Source organism: Oryctolagus cuniculus, chromosome 13 (genome assembly GCF_051225735.1).
Source record: "Oryctolagus cuniculus isolate XC-2025 breed Fujian yellow rabbit chromosome 13, ASM5122573v1, whole genome shotgun sequence".
Classification (NCBI taxonomy): domain Eukaryota; kingdom Metazoa; phylum Chordata; class Mammalia; order Lagomorpha; family Leporidae; genus Oryctolagus; species Oryctolagus cuniculus.
The window spans coordinates 77312340-77326900 of NC_142879.1; the positions used below are offsets into that span (position 1 = coordinate 77312340).

The following is a 14561-nucleotide window of genomic DNA, read 5'->3' on the forward strand; positions in this document are numbered from 1 at the left end:
GAGCTCCTGCCATGTTAGCTGTTTAACAAGGGCCGCTCAAATCCTTTTGCTCTTTGACCTACAGCAAGCCAATGGGACCATGTGGAATGTGTTTCTGAGCATTTGTCTTGACACTTTCATCCATTGCCATGCTCATACCCTTCCCTTTGATATATACTTTTATTTAGTCAATACAATTCGTGTTGCATCTTTATAAGATTTTAAATTCTTCCTGGAATGAACAGGGACAGAAAGAAAACAGTCATCCCTAGATCAGCAGGAAAACTGGTTCCAGCCCCCTCTAGATAACAAAAGGGACAGATGCTCAGGTGCCTTAGATAAAATGATGGAATATTGCATACAATCTTTAAATCTTTATAAATTAGTTATAATACTTAAGACAATATAAATGCCATGGACAGAGTTGTTATATTGCATTGTTTATAGAACAACAGAAAAAAGTTCAGTACAGATACAATTTTTTTTCTGAATATTTTCCATCTGATGTTGGTTGAATTCATGAATGTGGTACCTAAAGACACAGAGAACTGACTATAAATTCATTAAAATTATTCAGAATTCATTGCCAGCTTCATACTTGAATAATAGGACTACATAATAATCCAGGAGAAAACATTTATTTGATAGAGATTATCCTGATAGTTGCCTCAGAACAACAAGTCCAAGGCAACTTTTGCTTTGTCACTTGTTCCTTGGCAATGATTTGAAATTCCGATATCCAAGAATAAGCCCTCGTTAAGACTTAGCATTGCCTGTGTAAATGATTTTTGCATCCCTTGACTTTTTATTCTTATTTGTGATAGATTCCATGGATAGCATGGGAGAATTCAGCTAACCCCAGAAAAGTAAGTGAGCGTGCTCTACTGGTACAGTAAATCCTCTCACAGGATTAGGGATCCTCAAAGAATGTTGAGGGAAAGATGAGCTTTGGTCAACCTGTGCATTTTGGAATCTTAAATAGCTTTTGTTCCTAGGGACAGCAGACTGAGCTGTCACATGGACGGTGGTAGGTGGATGGACTGACTCTGTATCTGTAATCTAGGCTCGCTCCTTAAGAGATTCAGAACACATCTTCAGAGAAGGTCCAGTTGAAATTGGTCTCCCATGCTCCACCAGAAGTGAAACACGGCCGCCACACTTACCAACACCAGGGAAAAGAGGTAGCCATTGTGGTGCATGGTCAAATCAATGTCAGTAACTAACCTTGATTAACCTTATCCTGAGTCCTCTGGATTTCAAAGTCATTGGCTTACTGGTCTGAAAGGTGATGCTTTTCTATTTAAAGATAATAGACCTAACCACTAGGAGGTTCCTACTTCTGAGAGGTGAAGACAAAATACTCCTTACTGGGATCCTTGGTAAGCAGGTAGGAGGTCAGAGAGGAAAATGGGATAGGTCTGGAGGAAATGACTGCAGTTAGATCCTTAGAATTCTAGAATGCAACTTTCTGCCTGTGTTAAATGATTTCACAAAATAAATGTCAATAATGGAAATATCTTCTTTGATGTTCTTATATTGCACTGTTGAGGCTTTTCTACAAAGCTTAATGGTAGAAGAAGAGAAGTATTGCCAAGCCCAGAGCCCTTAACATATATGACATTATGGAAGGTTATCCAGCCTACCGTTTGAAGGTAGTGCATGGCAAGCCATGACCACATGATTTTAGTAGCTGATTGGTTTGAGTTTACATTATAAAATATTTATTTAAGAGACAATATGAAATATAGACATAAGGATGAAAAATAAGGATGGAGAGGAAGGAATTTTAAAAAAATGTTTTTGTATACTTCCTTAAGCACAAGGACTAACTCAATTTCATTCTTTTTTTAAGTTCTGAGATGGATTTAGGAAGGGTCTCCTGGCAGTGAAGTAGACCAGGTCTCCACAATGATCAGCAATGAAGACCGTGATGAATGAGGCAGTGAGATATTTAACAGTCTGATGGATTTCACCTCTACTTCCCTCACATTGTGACTCACAAAGATTGATACTCCTATGGTCGGGAGCCACACAAACACTGAGAATCATTTTTCCTCCAAAAATTTGGTTAAAATCTCTGTTTGTTCATGAGTTAACATTATTAAAGAAGTTCATCTAGTTTGCAAGCATAGTGTTTTGCTGATTGGAATATGTCTTTTAAGATGACTTATTTCTGAGTCTATTAGGTAATAAGTGGACACAGTATAAGCCCCAAATTCCAGGTTCATAAGAAGGAGATCATTACCCCACAGACAGATGGGGAGGTGTTAAAGCTGCCTGAATTTCAGGAGCCTCCTGCCCCACCCCATTATTACAGAAGGAGCCCCGGAATGGGAAGTAGAAAAGAATGGGGGTGCTGTGAGTCATGTCATTGACTCTCCATTACTCCATGCTCACTTTGAATCATTGGCTTACCATTTTCAGAGCCTCAAGGAATCTCCTGGGAGTCTCCATTGGATGAGACGGATAAAATATGCCACCGTCCAGAACCAGAAGTGAACATAGAAAGACCATCTCTACATATGAAACTGAAAATTGAGGATTTTATCTTGCACAAAATGTTGGGAAAAGGAAGTTTTGGCAAGGTATGCTACTGTGTTAAAGAACTGTATGGATCTGGGGCCGGTGCCGTGGCTCACTTGGTTAATCCTCTGCCTGAGGTGCCGGCATCCCATATGGGAGCAGGGTTCTAGTCCCGGTTGCTCCTCTTCCAGTCCAGCTCTCTGCTGTGGCCTGGGAAGACAGTGGAAGATGGCCCAAGTGCTTGGGCGCCTGCACCCACATGGGAGACCAGGGAGAAGCACCTGGCTCCTGGCTTCAGATCGGCATAGTTCCAGCCATAGCGGCCATTTAGGGAGTGAACCAATGGAAGGAAGACCTTTCTCTCTGTCTCTCTCTCTCACTGTCTAACTCTATCTGTCAAAAAAAAAAAAAAAAAAAAAGGGAGAGAGAGAGAGAGAGAAAGAATTGTACGGACCAGGTTCCGGGAATTGAAGAGCAATGCTGGTTGATGGAACTAAACTTGTGGGATCAAACTGTGTGTGGGGTGTGGATGTATTGTGTGAAGAGGACTCTGTTAGACAGAGGACAGCAGGGTAAGAACAGCCTCTGCTCCCTGGGAATCTTTGTCCCCAAAGTCATTCACTCTGGGAGTATATTCCCCCACAGCTATGAGCTCCGTGTCTTTGGGCACCAGAGAAATGGGAAGGTACCTTTGCCATTTCCTGTTTCACACAGATTTCTTGTTTGTTTGTTTTCCATTTACTTCTTTCTCTAAACTTGAGTTTTGTTTTTCTTTGTATGTGATTTTTTTTCTATCAATTATTTTCAGGCTTCTGTTAGTTTATCAGATGCTACAACAAAATACTGCACACTGGGTTGCTTAAACAGTAGGAATTTTATTTCTCATGGACTTGGAGACTGTAAATCCAAGATCAGTGTTTTAGAAGGCTTGTTTCTTCCAAGACCCCCTCTCATGGCTTGTAGGCAGCCATTTTCTCCCTATGTCCTTGCCATGGGCATCCTTCCTTGTGTGTCTGTTCCAAATTACAGTTTTTTGTAAGGAAGCCATTCACATTGGAGTATGGTCCATCCTAATGACCTCCTCTAAACATACTCACCTCTGTAAAGGTCCTATCTTAAAATGGGGTGATATTCTGAGTGTTAGGACTTCAACATTTGAATGGTGAGAGAGACAGGGTTGGATACCATCTAATAAGGCTATAGCTTGAAGAAGCTCCATGAAGAAATACCTTTCTCTAAATTCTTCCTGTCATGCAAAGAGGATGAAGAGGAAGCCAAGGGAAGGAATTTGAAGGAAAAGGGAGAAGGTGAGTAGAAGGAAAATGATGTACTTTAAGAAATTGTAGCAAAACATCACAGGTGGCACAACATTTTCAAGTGAGTGATTGTAAGGAAGGATGATATGGAAGAAAGGCTTTGGGTTAGTTTGAGTATTAAGGATACATTATGTTTGGGCCAGCACCGCGGCTCACTAGGCTAATCCTCCATCTTGCGGCGCTGGCACACCGGGTTCTAGTCCTGGTCAGGGCGCCGGATTCTGTCCCGTTGCCCCTCTTCCAGGCCAGCTCTCTGCTGTGGCCAGGGAGTGCAGTGGAGGATGGCCCAAGAACTTGGGCCCTGCACCCCATGGGAGACCAGGAGAAGCACCTGGCTCCTGCCATCGGATCAGCGTGGTATGCCGGCCGCAGCGCACCAGCCGTGGCGGCCATTGGAGGGTGAACCAATGGCAAAGGAAGACCTCTCTCTCTCTCTCTCTCTCTCTCTCACTGTCCACTCTGCCTGTCAAAAAAAAAAAAAAAAGTAAAAAAAAAAAAAAGGATATATTATGTATTAATGGGGTTCCTGGTTGTTGGATGTTCTTGGGTACAATTCCCAGGGAATTTCTAACCAAGACTCCACGCATTTGTACATCTGAAGCCACCATTATGCTTAACAACTGCTTATCAGATTTTGGCAGGAAAATTTACCCAGTTTATTGAATAATAAACAAATAGGCAACTGAGCATCCATCACAGCTGAATAACACTGTGCTCCAATTTGGGGCTTGGGTTTAAACATTAATGCATTCACTTTGGACAAAATTCTGTTCTGTCCTGCAAACTGGCTGATACCCATGAATCCTTTTAGTTCATTTCCACATCAATATGAGCCACAGTAGGCTCATTTGGTATTAATCTAGATGTAATAGGAAATCTAACAGCCAGTCTTCATTGTAATTTAGCATCAATTAATGTGCAATTATAACTTATTACCAAAAATTGAAAGCCCATTATATAGATAGAAATTGCCTTTTCAGCTTCTTAGATGATGGCAGGTTTTAGGGTATTTTACAGAAAGAAGCAATCAGCAAAAGAATACTTTTAATTGTTAATGAAATGTTTTTCTTTATTTTTTTTTTGTTCCCATGTGGATTCCCACATTTAAACAGATTAATAAGAAGGGCATTAAGTTAAACCTACAAGCCTTAGTAAATATCCCAAGGGACATCTCGGAGATTCAAGTATCCCCTGCTGTGTGTCCAAAGCAGAATGCCTCTTTCCAGCGGGACCTTGGGTGCCTGCACACTGAGAGCATGGGGATTTGCACTAAAGCAAAATGGGACAGCTGTAGTTCCTTCCTAGGATACTGAGAACACTCCAAAACTTGCTGGTCCTCTGTCTTTTAGTCCTTTACAGGAAGTATGCTTCCCCACCAAAATGGTAGCCTCTGTGTTGCTCTTCTCAACCTACCAGTTAAGCCCAGGAGAATAAATTTCACGTTTTCTGGATATGTGAACATCATTCATTTGAATTCTCATCTCAACTCCAACCTCTCCATGCTTTTAGCACAGCACTGTTTTAAACGTAGGCCCTCATGTTGCCAGTACTTTAGATCATTGCTGACTTGAGCAGTCCCTAAAAGTCATCCATAGAAACAAATGTTCAGCACAACTATCCCTTAAATAGCATTTTGTGATTTGCAAATCACTTCCTCATGTGGTGTTTGCTTTGATTGTGGCCGTAGTCCTGTACATCAGCAGAGCAGACACAGTACTAGTGATCCATTTTACAGGTTCTTCCGTGATTCATAGCTTCCCCACATTTTCACAACTAGCCTGTGAAATAACACCAGAGCTGAAGCTTTTGTATCCAAATGGTGTGTCCTTCAAGCTGCCCTTGGCCGGCTGCTGCATCCTTTGCAAAAGCTAAAGTTATTGAAACCGCATCCTACGCCATCTGGTGTCCTTTGATAGAAGACTCGGAAAATCAAGTGGTGAAAGTAAACTTTGGAGTTCGTCTTCCATTGAAGAGCTCTATCTATTTGAGCAAGTGGATGCAGGGGCCCAAGCACCCGGGCTATCCTCCACTGCTTTCCCAGGCCATTAGCAGGGAACTGGATGGGAAGAGGAGCACCCCCATGGGATACCAGTGCTGGAGGCAGAGGCTTAGCCTACTAAACCACAGCACCGGCCACTGATACTGACTTTTTAAGTACATAAGGAGAACTATATCCCTGGAGTCTTATTTATTGCCTTGAAAAACTTTGTAAAACTTATAGCTAGGTTTTGTGTGTCTTTGCAGTCATGTCTCAAGTACAACTAAGTTCTCCCTCCACTATTCACCCCTTCTTCCTTCTGTATGCACTTAGTCTCTCTGAATTTTCATTATTCACCTACTCCAGCCCTGAAAACATACCTTTTAAAACAGAATTTTTCAGGTACTGGAAATAACCTATCCAAACTGTATAACTCTGAGTAATCCTGGGAACTGCACAAAGACGCATTAAACTTTTAGGTAACATCCTAAACTAGTGAATGGCACCACTTTGAGTCATATCCTACCCAAGAAGGAGAGGAATCAGAGAAAAAACATCTTTTCTCACTCAAAACAGATTTCTCTCAAGAATTGGTCTCTTCTTTAATGGGTGAGAATTAAAATTCTAAAATGAATGTGCTTCTTGCCTCTCCTTCTAGGTCTTCCTCGCAGAGTTCAAGAAAACCAATCAGTTTTTTGCAATAAAAGCTCTAAAGAAAGATGTGGTCCTGATGGATGATGATGTTGAGTGTACGATGGTGGAGAAGCGAGTCCTCTCCTTGGCTTGGGAGCATCCGTTTCTGACACACATGTTTTGCACATTCCAGACCAAGGTATGGCTTCTCCTCGGTGGCCCTGCTCCCCCACCCTAATCTGTCCAGAGTACGGTGCTTCCAGTGATATTTTTAATTGGAACCACAAGCTGTTTGCATATTTATCTTCTCAACTTTCTGATCATCTTTCATCCACCCATCCAAACAAACTTCATCTTTTCTCAACACTATGGAAATGTAGCTTAGAATATTTTAATGTCATTGGTTGGGAAACATTTTTACTTCCCAATGGGTTTGCTGTTTGCTTGGTTTTGTGTTTTTGTTTTGTTTTGTTAGAATTCGCTTAACTTAGCCTGATAACCAGGCTTCTCAATAGTCATTGAATTCAGAACAAAATAGCTAACACTAGTTCATTCTATGTATTTTGAAGAGATAAATGCTGAAGAATGGATCCAAATGTACGCACACTGTTACTGGCCTTAAGGCTGGTGGGAAAAGCCAGCCTGCAGAGTGGGCTTCATCAGTGAGCAAGCTGCTGAGTGAGACATGGCAGTGAAGGGTGGGTGTGTCACCATGGCCATTCAGCTTTGGGCTCCTCTTTTACTCTGATCGTCAGCTTTCCCTTACTGTGACAAAACACATTCAGGAGCTAACTTATAAGAAGAAAATGTTTATTTAGTCCTCAGTTTGGGAAGATCAAGTTCAAGATTGGGTGTCCCCATTGGTTTGGCATCTAGTGAGGGTGTCACATGGCCATGACACATCACTTGTAGAGGAAGGATCACATGAAGAGCCAGGGAGCAGAGGGCTGCACCCCAATGTGGGATTTTGTAACTACCTTCTCCTGGGAGCTTCCTTCTCACCGGCTGTCTCTAGGGATCTAAGAACATCCGCTAGCCTCCAACTCTAAATGCCACGATTGTACTGAGGTCCCATTCTCTTAGTTCCAGTGTCTTATGACTTTGGGGTTTAAAGTTATGCATGAAGGGCAGGTTTTAGGTGCAATGGTTAAGACAGTGTTTGGGGGATGGGAGGACTGGCATTGTGGCATAACATATAAAGCTTCCACCTACAATACTGCTCCACTTTTGATCCAGGTCCCTAATGAAGGCCTGGACAAAAGCAGCAGAGGATGGCCCAAGTCTGGGTCCCTGTCACCCATGAGGGAGACCCAGATAAAGCTGCTGGCTCCTGGCTTCAGCCTGGCTTACCCTGGATACTGCAGCCACTAGGGAAATGAGCCAGCAGGTGGAAGATACTCTCGCTTGCTCTCTCAGCTCTGACTTTCACAAATAGACAAATCTTTAAAAACATACAAAAAATGGTGCTTGGGATGCCAGCATCCCTTATCAGAATTCATGAGTTTCAGTTCTGGCCCCAGTCCCAATTCCAGCTTCCTGCTAATGCACACCCTGGAGGTAGCAGGAGATGTCTCAATTCATTGAACCCCTGTCTCCCTCATGAGAGCTACTGCTTTGGCCTGGCCTATCACCAGCTGTTGTGGACATTTGGGGAGTGAACCAGTGAATGAGCTCTCTCTTTCTCTCTCTCTCTCTCTTTCTGTCTCTCTCTCTCTCTCTGTCTCTCTCTCTCTGTCTCTCATAAAGTAAATGAGAAACAAAATTTTAAGGTCTTGCACAAATTCAGAGGCTAAGTCACCTTCAAACCACAGCACTAATTTTATCAGAAGGCTCCACTATTCTGGAAGGGACTTTGTTCTAATCTCCTTTTCAATTAAAAAAATGTTTTAATGTGTTAATGCTCCCTCCCCTCCTTTTTCCGCTGACTCAGAAGTTACTCGGGATTGCATAAACCTTAAGAAATGCTTAGAAATTCTGGGAAAATATCTTCTCTATTTGCACCAGTTGGATATATTCACCATTAAAACTTGGAAGTTTATCTTGCTAAAGTCCCACCCCTGCCAGTAGATATTTTTTTAAATAAAAATAGCAACCCACTGTAAATACCTACTGTTCTGTGACTTGCATTTTTAACACGCATATATTCATTTCTTCCCATCTGTGTACATTCTTCTACAACTTGCTTTATCTAATTAGAACTTTCTTTTTACTCTGATTTGAATAACATTGAAATGAACACCCTCATTGATCAATCTTTATACATGAGCATTATGATTTTTTTCTCTCCCAGTTTACCTTTACTTTAACTTCTTAAATTTTTTAGATATTTATTTATTTATTTATTTAAAAGGCAGAGTTACAGAGAGAGAGGGAAAAATAGAGAGAGAGAGAGAGAGAGGTCTTCCATCTGCTGGTTCACTCTCCAAGTGGCCACACAGCTGGAGCTGAGCCCATCTATAACCAGGAGCCAAGAGCTTCCTCCAGATATCCCACATGGGGCCCAAGCACTTGGGCCATCCTCCACTGCTTTCCTAGGTCCTCAGCAGAGAGCTGGATTGGAAGTGGAGCAGCTGGGACACAAATTGGTACCCACATGGGATACTAGTGCCACAGGCAAAGGTTTAACCTACTACATCACAGGACAGGCCCCTAATTTTTCTATTAATTTTTACTTATTTTTATTTTACTTTAAAGGCAGAGAGACACAAAGAGACAGACAGACAGAGAGATTTCCCATCTGCTGGTTCATTCGCCAACTGCCCTCAACAGCTACTGCTGGGCCAGGCAGAAGCCGGGATCCCAGAACCCAGTCTGGATCCCCATCAGGGATGGCAGGTACCCAGGAATTTGAACCGTCACCGGCTGTTGGAATCAAAGGATCGGAAGCAAAGGAGCTGAGATTCCAAGCAGGCACTCTGATTTGGCGTGCGGTCTTCCCAAGCAGTGACTAAATACTGTGCCAAGTGCCCATCCGGCTATCCTTATTTTTCTACCCGTCTTTACCCCATCCCATTACACATAGTCTTGGATAACAAGCAGACTCTTGTGGGACCAGGTGACCAAGGTGCAAAGAGCATGAGCAGTGAGGTTTATCACTTGCTTTTATTTCAAGTCATGGTAATCTTAATAAGGGTTGTAGGGAACTCTGGGGTGTCTCTGTCCACAGGAAGAATTTTGGAGGAATGTAAGAATCAACCAGAAAAAGTGGATGACCATTGGATTTCCATCACCACTTCTGCAGCTCCTCGTAGATTTTAACACACATTTTTTATTTGGCATATTTCTTTTTCTAAATTTACAGTTTTATTTACATAAAGAGAAAAAAAATTGTTATACAGTTTTAAGAGCAGAATGATACTTCCCACCCTACCGTCACTCACTCACTCCCACCCTCCTTTGTCCTTTCTTTCTTCTTTTTCTTTTAATTTTAACAATGACGTATTTTCAGTTTCTTTTATAATATCAAGCTTAACCCTCCACTAAGTAAGAATTCAGCAAGCTGTACGTAGGAAAACTACCAATCTTCAGGAGTATACACAAAAGCTATAAACAATAATCAAATCTCAAAATGTCAATTTCACTCATATACATTACATTTTTTGTTTCCTTTTTTATTTTTGAAATAGCATATTTTTGATTTATCTTATAGTCAAAGGCTTAATTCTCCACTAAATAAAAAGTTCAACAAGCAAAACGCAAAATGGCCATAGTTCTGCAGGAACCATGGGTCGTAAACAGCAATCAAATGTAAAGATGTCAACTACACCAATATATATAGTTGCAGACCATCAATATACAGCAGTATGTAACTCCTACAAATTTGCCTGAAAAGCTTCAAAGTGCATTTTGGCAAAACACTGTATTTGTGGCAAAACTGATACACAGTTATTTCTTTCTTTTTTGGATACAAATGAAATTCTACCATTTGCATCCAAATTCATTGCTGAATTATATTCCATTGTAGGTAGGTATGAGTGTGTCTGTGTGTGTGTGTGTGTTGTGTATTTGCTGATGTGCCCGGGGGATATATATTTTCTGTTTTTTTTAAACTTTTATTTAATGAACATAAATTTCCAAAGTACAGAATATGGATTACAATGGCTTCCCCCCCATAACGTCCCTCCCACCCGCAACGCTCCCCTTTCCCACTCCCTCTCCCCTTCCATTCATATCAAGATTCATTTTCGTTTCTCTTTATATACAGAAGATGAGTTTAGCATACATTAAGTAAAGATTTCAACAGTTTGCCTTCTGATGATGGACACTTTTGTTGATTCCAAATTTTGGCTATTGTGAACAGTGCTGCTATGAACTTGGTGGTGCAGGTATCTCTTTGATGCAATGTGTTCATGTCTCTTAGGTGTACACCCAGTAGTGGAATTGCTACATCATATGGAAAGTCTGATTCCAGTTTTTTTGAGAAATCCCCACATTGCTTTCCAGTGTCTGCACTAATTTACCTTCTTACCAGCAGTGTAAAAGAGTTCCCCTTTCTCCACATCCTTGCAAGGAGTTGCTGTTTCTGTTTTTGTTGTTTGGTTTTGGGTTTCCTTTCCTTTTCTTTTTTTTCCATTTAGTTGGGTTTTGTTTTGTTCTCTCTCTCTTTTTTTTTTTTTTTTTTTTTTTTTTTTTTTTTTGATAACAGCCATTCTGACAGTGGTGAGGTAATATCTCATTGTGGTTTTGATTTGCATTTCTCTGATGGCTAGTGGTGTTGAGCATTTTCTCATATATTTGTTGGCCATTTGTTTTTCTTCTTTTGAAAACTATTGAGATCTGTTGCCCATTTCTTAACTTATTGGTTGTTTTTGATGTGGCTGTTGAATAAATGAACAAATACACATAGCTAAAACAAAAAGAAAGCGATCTATGACAAAATACCTACTGAGCGTATATGATATTGGCTATGTAGTGGAGGATACAGACATAGATAAAATAGTTCTCAAACTTGAGAACAGTGTGAATAATGTTCAGTTAGGATGTAGACGCAGAAGACCTGAGCTGAGAAAAATTAGAAACTGGAATGTGAATAGGCAGAAAGGATATTGGGCATTGGAGGTGGTAGAAGGCATGGAGGAATGAAGGGCTAACGACAGGCTGTTTAAGAGAAAGTAGACCCATTTCTTGCAGTATCAGGGAGTTTGGAATTTCTGATAGTGATATTTTCTATAGCAACTTCTTCCCACCATACCAGCCTGGGATGGTGTAAAGTTCTAACGGCAAAGTGTAGATTTTCTCTGTGCCCTGGGACATGCTTGTGAACTCACTTTCCTTCTTGAAATATTATGAAGTTTATAGCAAACTCCAAACCAGGGCTCTAGGGGCACGATGCTGTCTAGCTTAACTTGGCACTTTTCCGATGCAATGTGTTTATGTCTTTTTTTAAAGTACATTGTCTTCGTTGTGCCATTCCCTTCTCTGGCTTATCCATCAGCACTTTAGTCTGTTCGTTTCTTCCCCTCTTTCGGGAGATGCTCTCTCGGCTTCCACGCAGGTGTGATGCTGTATCAGAATGCGAGAAGGAAGCGCATCAGCAGCATCTGTGCGAGGAGTAAAGAAACACAGCAGAGAACATGCACGCCAAACGTAAATACGACTGGCTTCACATTTCGATTTCAAGGAATCGAGTCCTTTGGGAGATGCAGGGGATAGAGGGAGTTTGCAGTCCATGTTCCCAAGGACCGTGAGTTGTTTCTGAGATGTCTTGCTTTGTTATTCAGGCCTGGCATTTTCACACAAAGTAGCTTATTAAACATCATCGCAAGGGACTGTAAAAGGCAATAATATAGAAGTGATGATTTCCTCTGGGGACATTATGGGAAGAGCTTGAGGGCACAATCACCTCTGCACACTAAGATAAATCAGCCAGCTACTTTTCTAGGGAATTGTTATTTATTTATTTATTTTTTGGAGAAAATCAGTCATTTGTTTTATGCCTCCCAAGAGCCCACTTGTTGAATATCAGATTCCTCAGGAGCTTTGGACAGTGGCTATTCACTTGCTATTTATCAGAAGTGTGTGGATTAAATTATTAAAGGTTTTCAGAGTTCATAGATGAAGGGTGAAAATGTGAGGAAACCGTTTAGGAAGCCACAATGAGTGAACAAGCTGTGGACTTGGACTCTGAAACTGAGCACCTGCTGTGTTTCCTCCCCTCTCCCTGTCCCAGGAGACAGAGCGAGGGTCATCTTGCAGAGGAATCATGAGGTGTGAACAGTGCTGGGAACACAGGTGTGCAAAACAACCCATGTGCTCGGAACCTGAACCAGGGTCAGAAGGAAAGAATTTCTGAAATTATATTCTGGCTGGTGGATCAAGACGACTTTGTATCAAGTTCAAGTACAGACAAGCTGTTGGCCCCCGAATCTCTTGCAGATCAGCATAATGGGGGAAAGGAATGTCTTTGTACTCCTCCCGTTTTACTCACATTTATTTCTCAACATTTCTGTTTTCTGTCTCCCATGGAAGCCCACAGGACTTGAAATTTCATGGTCCTCTCTCAGTGTCTGCTTCAGTGTGTGCCAGCCACTTTGCACACTACTGGGTTTTAAGTGTATACATCCAATACTTATTTTTCCATTATTTATATGGTAAAAAGTAAAAAAAAAATAGGAAAGATTCAAAATAAAAATGTTTTCAGGAACAGTTGTTATGGATCTTTTAGCTATATTCACTCAGATGTAAACTAAAAATCATTAGAAAAACTAACCATAAGACTTTGAAACCTCACTTCACAAATTACTCAGAAGGGTCACTGTTAAATTAATTCAAAAGGTTTTTCTTTAGAATCGACTATTTGTAAATTCTGGGTTTTTCCTCAAAAGAAACAAGACTCTAAAACTGTATATAGATTAAACCACAAAGTTTTGCTAGTTAATTCTAACTACTATATAGAAGGAAAAAAAAAGATCTATCTGACTTGGAAAAATAACATTCTGTTCTCTCCATTTTAAGATATTATTAACTAATTAGATACATTATTAGTTTTGTTGATAAACAAAACAAAATAACTTTTGAAACTATATATTAAAAGCCAACTCCTAATTTCATAGTTTTCTAAATGTGAACCAACGTGTGTATCTGTTGGAAATTACATTCGCTTCCCATAACAGAGATAGAAAATAGCAATGATTTAAATAAGATGCACGTGTTTCTTTCTCTCACGGAAAAGAATGAGATGTGTGTCACCAGAACAGGTGCGACAGTTCCTGGTGTCATGTGAGAGCCAGCATCCTGTGTGTCCCCCTTGCATCATCCACAGCACTGGCTTCCATCAAGGGTACTTCTCAGTCCAAAATGGCTGCTGGGGCCCAGGCTTCCCAGCCACATCCCAATCAATAAAAGAAGGGAGAGACACAGAAAAGAAGGGAAGGATGGAACGAGGCCACGCTCGCTACCTCTTCCCCATCAGAGCATTCTTCTCTAGAGCGCACGGGAGCCTTCTGCTTCATCACTTTGATCCCAGTATGGCTGCAGGAAAACTGGAAAATGGAATATTTCAGCTGCACACACGGCCATCCTGAATGGCTTTTTTAACTTTTATTTAATAAATATAAATTTCCAAAGTTCAACTTTTGGATTATAGTGGCTTTTTCCCCCCATAACCTCCCTCCCACCCGCAACCATCCCATCTCCCACTCCCTCTCCCATCCCATTTTTCATCACAATCATTTTCAATTATCTTTATATACAGAAGATCAATTTAGTATATATTAAGTAAAGATTTCAACAAACTGAACCCACACAGACACACAAAATATTGAGTACTGTTTTAGTAGTAGTTTTACCGTTAATTCACATAGTACAACACATTAAGGACAGAGATCCTACATGGGGAGTAAGTGCACAGTGACTTCTGTTGTTGATTTAACAATTGACACTCTTATTTATGACGTCAGTAATCACCGAGGCTCTTGTTATGACCTGCCAAGACTATGGAAGCCTCTTGAGTTCACCAACTCCAATCTTATTTAGACAAGCCCATAGTCAAAGTGGAAATTCTCTCCTCCCTTCAGAGAAAGGTACCTCCTTCCCTGATGGCCCGTTCTTTCCATTGGGATCTCACAGAGATCTTTCATTTAGTTTTTTTTTTTTTTTTTTTTTTTGCCAAAGTGTCTTGGCTTTCCATGCCT

At 40.9% G+C, this 14561-nt stretch overlaps 1 protein-coding gene across 15 annotated transcripts in view; it reads left to right on the forward strand.

The window, feature by feature from the left end:
- The window catches only part of PRKCQ (protein kinase C theta), a 152861-nt gene that overhangs the window by 90302 nt on the left and 47998 nt on the right, over positions 1–14561 (forward strand). For 4 of the 15 annotated variants that reach the window (XM_089312362.1, XM_051821577.3, XM_089312356.1 and 1 more), the window contains exons 10-14: positions 804–845; positions 1043–1160; positions 2404–2564; positions 6455–6628; positions 9124–9264. In XM_089312362.1, the coding sequence (XP_089168488.1) occupies positions 804–845; positions 1043–1160; positions 2404–2564; positions 6455–6628; positions 9124–9264 (636 nt within the window). The remainder of the gene's footprint in view (positions 1–803; positions 846–1042; positions 1161–2403; positions 2565–6454; positions 6629–9123; positions 9265–14561) is intronic. The other 11 variants (XM_089312361.1, XM_089312359.1, XM_089312357.1 and 8 more) reach the window with 3 other exon arrangements.